Source organism: Triticum aestivum, chromosome 3D, assembly GCF_018294505.1.
Source record: "Triticum aestivum cultivar Chinese Spring chromosome 3D, IWGSC CS RefSeq v2.1, whole genome shotgun sequence".
Lineage (NCBI taxonomy): Eukaryota > Viridiplantae > Streptophyta > Magnoliopsida > Poales > Poaceae > Triticum > Triticum aestivum.
In genome coordinates this window covers 411,489,760-411,497,711 of record NC_057802.1, presented here as the reverse complement: position 1 = coordinate 411,497,711, position 7,952 = coordinate 411,489,760, and the positions used below count along the sequence as shown (strand labels likewise).

Sequence of the window (7,952 nt, the reverse complement as noted above, 5' to 3'; positions counted from 1 at the left end):
GGGTGATTATAAAGGTGCTCTACAGGTGTCTCCGATGGTACTTGTTGAGTTGGCATAGATCGAGATTAGGATTTGTCACTCCGATTGTCGGAGAGGTATCTCCGGGCCCTCTCGGTAATGCACATCACTATAAGCCTTCCAAGCAATGTGACTAATGAGTTAGTTGCGGGATGATGCATTACAGAACGAGTAAAGAGACTTGCTAGTAACGAGATTGAACTAGGTATTGAGATACCGACGATCGAATCCCGGGCAAGTAACATACTGATGACAAAGGGAACAACGTATGTTGTTATGCGGTTTGACCAATAAAGATCTTCGTAGAATATGTGGGAGACAATATGAACATCCAGGTTCCGCTATTGACTATTGACCGGAGACGTGTCTCGGTCATGTCTACATAGTTCTCGAACCCGTAGGGTCCACATGCTTAACGTTCGGTGACAATCGGTATTATGAATTTATGTGTTTTGATGTACCGAAGATAGGTCGGAGTCCCGGATGTGATCACGGACATGACGAGGAGTCTCGAAATGGTCGAGACATAAAGATTGATATATTGGATGACTATATTCGAACACCGGATGAGTTTCGGGGGTCACCGGATAATTATCAGAGTGCCGGGGGGTTATCGGAACCCCCGGGGGAACTAATGGGCCAACATGGGCCTTGTGTGAGAGAGAGAGGAGGAGCCATAGGGCTGGCCGCGCCCCCCTCCCTTGGGAGTCCGAATTGGACAAGGAGGGAGGCGACGCCCCCTCTTTCCCTTCCTCTCTCCCTCTCCTTCCTTTCCCCTTCCTCCTCCTAGTTGGACTAGGAAAGGGGGAGTCCAACTAGGAGGAGGACTCCTCCCCTCCTTGGCGCGCCCTAAGGGCAGGCCGGCCTCCCCCCTTGCTCCTTTATATACGGGGGCAGGGGGGCACCCTAGAACATACAAGTTGATCATTGATCCTCTAAGCCGTGTGCGGTGCGCCCCTTCACCATAATCCACCTCGGGCATATCGTTGCAGTGCTTAGGCGAAGCCCTGCGCCGGTAGCTTCATCATCACCGTTATCACGCCGTCGTGTTGACGAAGCTCTCCCTCGACACTCTGCTGGATCGTCTGTTCGTTGGACGTCACCGAGCCGAACGTGTGCAGATCGCGGAGGTGCCGTACTTTCGGTACAAGGATCGATCGATCATGAAGACGTACGACTATATCACCGCGTTGTCATAACGCTTCCACTTACGGTCTACGAGAGTACATAGACTACACTCTCCCCTCTCGTTGCTATGTATCATCATGATCTTGCGTGTGCGTAGAATTTTTTTTGAAATTACTACGTTCCACAACACGTTGTGGACCTCCACCTAGAAGGAGCCGAAGCGGAGCGTTGTCGGCGCCGTAGCGATGGGGGGCTGGTTGGCAGGATCGACGTCGGCGACGGCGTGGTCGGGCAGCGCGTCCATGGAGCTGGCAGGACAGAAAGCAGGTTAGAACGACGGGTAGGGGAGGGCGGCATCTTTGGAAAACAGGGAAGGAGGTGAAGGGCTTTGCACCTGAAGCTACCTTGACCGGAGCAGCAGCAGCGGGCGCAACGAACGGGGTCCCTACAGTCGAAGACGACGTGGTTCGTCGCGAGGCACCGGAAGCACCGCCGGCGAGTCGTCTTCTTGAGTTTGGAGGAGGAGTGGTTGTGTGTGTGAGTTTTAGCCGGGTGGTGGAGGTGGGTATAAGTAGGGGGGAGGGGGAGATGGAGCTGGGCTTGGGACGTAGCAGAACGTCTTGATAGAAGGGTGAAGGAGCGGGGGTCGAGGCTTGCGTGCGAATCTTCTGCTGCACCGTCTGTTTGAGGAGGGCAAGGTCTCTTGTCATGGCAGGAGGGAAAAGGAATGGACAACAGCGAAGCTGAAGGGACGGGGGAGGCGCATGCGTGTGTATCCTCCCGCTGACCGGAGCGACCAGAGGGAGGGACATGTGAGCAAATGTCACGGGTCGGAGGGGCTCGAGGTGCAGTACCAAAGTCCTGTAAGGGAGGTAACCAATCTAGGGGCCACAAGTCATAGACGTGGGGTACGATATGGGTCTGGTGGCAAGGAGCGGAAGAGGAGGGAAGGGGGCTGGCCTGCCATGGTTAGGGGGAGGGCCCGGGAGTTCAGCAGCGGGCGAGTTCGTCGGAGCTGAGACGAGCTGGAGGGGTGGATTTTGATGGTTGTGAGTAGTGGGGCCAAACGATGGAGTAGTTGGAAGGGCGGCCAGGGTGTCAGTGGCTTGGGGTGGCAAGGGCGGGTTGATCAGCCACTCAGAGGCGATCTCGTGGTCTGGAGCGGACGTAGGTGAGGTAATAGTAGGCGTAGCCTTTTTCTTCTCGGGCTGGGCACGCCGACGGGGTCGTTGGTTCGATCGAGGGATCAGAAATGGCACATGCGACGGCAGGGGGGAGCCCTGCTGGTCAAACATGTGCGTGGTAGCGACACGAGCGGTGGCGTGAAGATAGACCTGGTGGTGTACGTGCGTGCATGAGGGTGGGCCCGGCTTTGCATGCAAGCGTGGTGAAGCCTTTGGGACAGCAGACGTGCATGGGGGGTGGGGGCCGCGGGTGGTGAAGCATGCATGTTTGTGGGAAGGGCAGGGATGGTGCAGTCATACGTGATCGAAGCCATGTCTGAATGCACGCCTGCTAACTCATTTAATGGGAGGGAGACCGATCCCTCTGTATGCACACATGCTGGTTCATTTAATGGCGAGGAGACAAGGCCCGACGAGATGAGAGGACCAGACTGGATAGCGGACGATAGCGCGCTGGCAGTAGCGAGCGTCGAGTCTTTGGATTGAACGTTGGTCGAGAAACAACCAAGAATCGATTGGGCACTGTAGGGGGTGGCACGTGTTTGGGAGGACAGGTAGAACGTTGATGAGCAGTCCACCTCGGGAAAAGAGTCAAGAGCACACTAGGCAAGTTGTTGGGATTCAAACAAGCAAAGTTCGAAATGGGAGAGGACACAGGGAGAGCGGGAGACCATTTTGGACCGGACATCTACCAAGGAGACCCAAGTGCAGAAGAGTCCCGCATGTACGATTTGCACGTAAAAAACATTTGTATTGGAAAAAAGGTGGTTCAAGGCATCAGTAACTAGCTTAACAGTTGGGAGTACGGGTTTTAGAAGCTTGACTGCAACCCACACTTGAACTGTTGGGCTAGGGTTTGGGTCCTTGGTGTTGACAGTAATGTCTACATGGTAATCATGCAAAATCAGGCTACGAAAGCGAGTACCAGGATGAACAGGACGTACCTTAGCGCCCCGGCGAGGTAGCGGCCCGGAGCTCGTAGTCGCAGAAGCCAGGTTGAGGGAGGGAGCTGCGGCGGCAAGACTGAGCCCCGCAAACGCGGGGGCGCCGGGGACGGGGACGACGGCGGGTGGAGGAACCGGAGCAGGATGCCGGGCCGCCAAAAGTCACCAAAACTGGCAATGAGGCGAGCGACATCCGTAGAAGCAACGGTGAAGGAGAAGCGGCCCTCTTCCTCCATCGTGACGTTGAAAGGCTCATGATCGCCACCAAATAGGTAAGCAAGAAGGAGGCCAAGGAACACGGCCCCAACATCATATGGGAACTGGATGATCCTTGCATACGAGCGGCACCCATGGGCAGGGCGCCCAGCCTGGAGAGTGACGGGGGAGCGAAAACGCGACCATACAAGGCGCTCAAAAGCAAGGCCGAGGTCTGATGAGACACAAAGGACGGAGGCCAAAGAGCGGCGGGAGAACAGAAATGCCGTCGCAGGCCGCACAGGGGTGGCCAAGACCAGGTCAAACGGCAGCACGACAAGGGAGACGAGGCGCCGCTTGAAAACGGCATAGCGAAGGACGACAAGGGAAATTCTGTTTGGTGCTGAACTGAACAAAGAGTAAATATCTTATGCTTTGGGTTTCAGCCACAAAAGAATTATTCAATACGGACAATTCGAATGCCTGTCATATGAACCATTCCGGTACGTACTCTAGCTGCAGGTGCAAAGATAATGTAATTACCACTTTCTGAGAGAGGCCTTTTGGAGGCCGAGCTTCATGGAGGCCTTTATTTTTGAAAAATTCAAATGAAAACTTTTATGGTTTAAAAATTCTGGAAAAAATATGCGTGTATGTAAAGATGTAAACCACATGTGTGAAAAAATTCATGATGAAATACCTTGAGTTGCGACCTGTACAAAAACGACAAATTCATGGGCCGGAAGGATGAATAGTATCACGTGTTAAAAAGCCTCAGATTTGTCTTTTTTGCACATCCCTCATTTCAATGTATTTTGAACTGAAAATTTACACACATGTGTGTTATGCCTTCATGTATATCAGTATTTTTCTCACAATTTTTTGAAATGCAAAAATATGAATTTCGACGAAATTTCAAATTTGAATTTGGAGGCCTCACTGGAGGCCGAGCTCCAAAAGGAATTTCCGCCACTTTCTGCCTTATTTATTCATATGTTGCACAGAATTGTATGCATTATACATGATTATGGTTCCCCTATTGACATATCTGTTGAAACTAGTATTTTTACAACAATTAATGAACTCTCTACTCAAGGCCTTTTGGTTTTCTACCATGTGCTGGTACTGGTAGCCTGGTACAAAATAGGCCATGCAGTAATTGGACGGCATTCATCTTTTTGTTGATGACAAAGTAGTAGAAGTTCATAAAAAGGGGAGAAATATCCCATCACTGTGTCGTTTTCATAAAAAGGTTGGTCATGATGTTGGGCAGCTTCATGAGCCTCCCGTCGTCCTGCGCCGGGTCCACCGCCGACGGGGACTGGTCGTCGGGCCTCCCCTCCGAGTCGCCGTTCCAGCCCATGAAGTCGAGCAGCGTCATGCTGTCTGCCCCGTCGGGGACCTGGGGGGGCGCCTCCAAGCTCGAGCCGGCCGGCGCGTCCTTCTTGGCCTTCTCCCTGGCCACGTTGTCGGCGACGATCACGTCCTCTATCCTGGACATGACGTTGAAGGCGAGGCTCTCGAGGACCCTGGAGTAGCTCTCCAGGAGAGCAAATCCCACGTCCTAGTCGCCAGCCAGCCAGCCAACCAGCCAAGGAAAATTAATTAATGACAAGTGAAGTAATATGGATCGGAGCGGAGGGAGTAGTTATATTGCGTGTGGTTACGTACCCTGTTTTCTTGTATCTTTGCGATGTCGAGGGTGGACTGGGGGATGCCGGGGAACCTGTGCTTGATGATGAGCAGCAGCGTCTGCGCCCGCTCCTCGAACTGCTCACGCTTCTCCTGGCTGACGGCGGAGCCCCACGAGGACTTGCCGTCCTTGTTGTGCACCTTCCTGTTCCAGATGATGACCGACGCCTCGATGCGGTCCTTGAGGTCCAGGATCTTGTGCTCCGACGTCAGGTCCACCGTCGACAGGAAGTCGTCCGGGTCGAACTCCACGTCCGTGATGATCCGGTACAGCGCGTCCCCGAGGCTCGCCCGCCCGTTCTGCATGCGTCCCATTTTCATTTTCATATCAACGAGACAACAGCTAGCTTCGTGTCGTCAGAGAAGGATGAAGATGATGGTATTCATAGTTCATACGTACCTTGGGCAGCGACTCTAGGTAGGACTCTGGGATGGCCATCTCCATGAGGCAGTTGGCGTTGATGGCCATGGCCGCCTTGAGCACCTGGTTCACCAGCTCCTTCTGGTGCTGGATCCAGGCTCTGGACGCCGGGGCCAGCCCGTTGGGAGGGACCTTCACGATGGGTATCCACCACTTCTCTGTAGACTCCTCTTTCTCGGCGTCCGAGCACGAGTCGCGCTTTACGTACCAAAAGTCGGTGCGGTCCTTGAAGGCGTCCAGGTAATCCTAGGAAACCGCAAAGGCGGTACGAGCTTCAGCTACATATACATACTTATACGCCAGGTGGGCAGTTGACTCCTTGGAAGTTGATGTTTCTTACGAGAAGCATGGCGTCGATCTTGCGCAACGCCGGTATGTTGGACTGCAGATCCCTTCGCTGCTGCGTGCCCATCACCTGCAGCGAGCAGAGCAGAGCAAGGAGAGGAGATTACCGGAGTGGGCAAAAGAAGAAGAAGAAGAAGAAGTACTACGATCGAGCTGTTGTTCAACCGAACCTCCATTTCGACGCCGTTGTCCAGGACTTGTTTCTTGGCGACGAACTCCACGATCTGATCTGCCACGGACAGGAGCCAGCCCACTTCTTTCTTCCACCTCGCCTTTCTGTCGGGGGCCATGGGCTCCAACTTGCGTTGCTCGCCGAACACAGCAGCTGCCAACATATATTTAACTATCAGCTTTTCGTTGCCATTTTAATTTGCAACCCTTTCATTTCATGGATGCATGAGAACAACTTGATTTGGCAAGTACTCCTACGTAGTAACTAGTAATAGGAAGGTAGCTAGGTTGTCACCTGCAAGATTAGTGACGGCGTTGGACAGGGCTAGCGCGGACGGCACGCCTTTGCCGGACCCCGACATGTCCTCCCCGAGCAGCAGCTTGCCGAACTTCTCCTTGATCACTTCAATGTCTGCATGCAATGCAAACGACCGACGCCTCTTGAGAGCTAGCCAACGTACCGGCCGGAAGGACAACCGATCGATCTTGACTGCTACTTACCGGAAGGTCCCGAGGCGTGCTCCTCGGCGCCATGGTCGGCCGCCGGCTCCTCCTTCGCCTTGCTCCCCGACCGCCGCATGGAGCCCCGCCGCTCCAGCGACCCGCCGTTGGCCGCCATCGCCCGATCTACCTACCGAAACTTCAAAACGGCACGCATATATGCTTCGTGACCTAGCTTTCTCCTCAAGGATTGGATGGACTACAGCGAGGCGTACTCAAAAACTCACATTATGATTACTGCGATTGATGATACTGGCGTACGTACCTGTAAAGCGCGCAGCTTTCCGGGGCCTCGAGCGACGTGCGTGCGTCGAGTGCAAAGGCGGAGGGAAATGGATGAGTCGGGAGGGATTACGCGCGCGCAGAGCCGAAAGCGTTGGGAGGAGAAACGGATCGAAATGATCAGTAGCCGCGGGCGGATGATTCCCGTGGGTCTTGTTCGCGGTCCACGGACTGGGTTCGACCGATCGCCCGCGGTGCCATGGTGGGAAGGGAAGAAGGCGGAGGGGAAGAAGAGAGGCCCCGGTGGCCGAGGGGGGAGAAGGCCGGGAGTATAATTAGGGAGCGCCGCATGCTTTATTATTAGAAAGTGCATTCTTAGGCCTGCCCTCCCCTTCAACGGTCCGGGAGCTAGCGCAAGGGCAAGGCCCCTCTCTCGGCTCGCTCTACGGCGATTCTATTCTACGGGGCAATCAGCTGCATTTCATTTCGCGCCAACGTGCGTGTGACAAACTGGATTTGTGCCAAGATAAGAACTTGTACTTGCAGGCTGTAGGAGATTAGTATAGGAGTGAGTAAGGGCATGCCCAACAATGCCGACCCTCAAACCGCCCGCATACGGCCGGACCGTGCTGTGCGGACGTGTTGTCATCCAACGCAGATTTGTATCGGTCTGCCGAGTAGTTTAGACGTGTTTTTTCATGCAAACCGGAGACAAATGTGGGGAGCTCTGCACGAGTCCGAACATCCTCATGACAAACCAAAAATCTCCACTACCCCACCTCTTCGTTCGGATGGCGGAAGGCCGCTAGTTAATTGGCGGAAGGCTAGCATGTTAAAAGCCAGATTGTGATTAGTATTTAGGCATTTGGCGGAAGCTTGCAAATATATTTAGGCATTTCTCGGAAGGTTACTTCTTGCCATATGATTAAAATTTGGCAAGGTGATTGGTATTTGGGCATTTGGCGAAAGGTTACTTCTTGCCATATGATTAGCATTTGGCACGGTGATTAGTTTTCTATTAACGTTTTTTATTACTGGGGCGACACGGGCGCCGCCGCCACCGTCCGCCACTAGCCCTCCCCCTCCTCCCCTTCCCCGCCTCCGCCGGTCAGAGCCGCCGGGGCAAAGCCC

General features: G+C 53.9%; 1 protein-coding gene across 1 annotated transcript; it reads right to left on the bottom strand.

The window, feature by feature from the left end:
* Positions 1 to 4,432: 4,432 nt before the first annotated feature.
* On the bottom strand, positions 4,433 to 7,153 carry LOC123074775 (rop guanine nucleotide exchange factor 9). Its single transcript, XM_044497527.1, has 8 exons — positions 6,865 to 7,153; positions 6,600 to 6,738; positions 6,394 to 6,510; positions 6,098 to 6,252; positions 5,923 to 5,997; positions 5,562 to 5,828; positions 5,141 to 5,461; positions 4,433 to 5,033 (listed from the first exon to the last, which is right to left on the bottom strand). The coding sequence occupies exons 2-8, from the start codon at positions 6,715 to 6,717 to the stop codon at positions 4,698 to 4,700; spliced, it is 1,389 nt and encodes a 462-aa protein (XP_044353462.1). The 5' UTR covers positions 6,718 to 6,738; positions 6,865 to 7,153; the 3' UTR covers positions 4,433 to 4,697.
* Between the last annotated feature and the right edge of the window lie 799 nt (positions 7,154 to 7,952).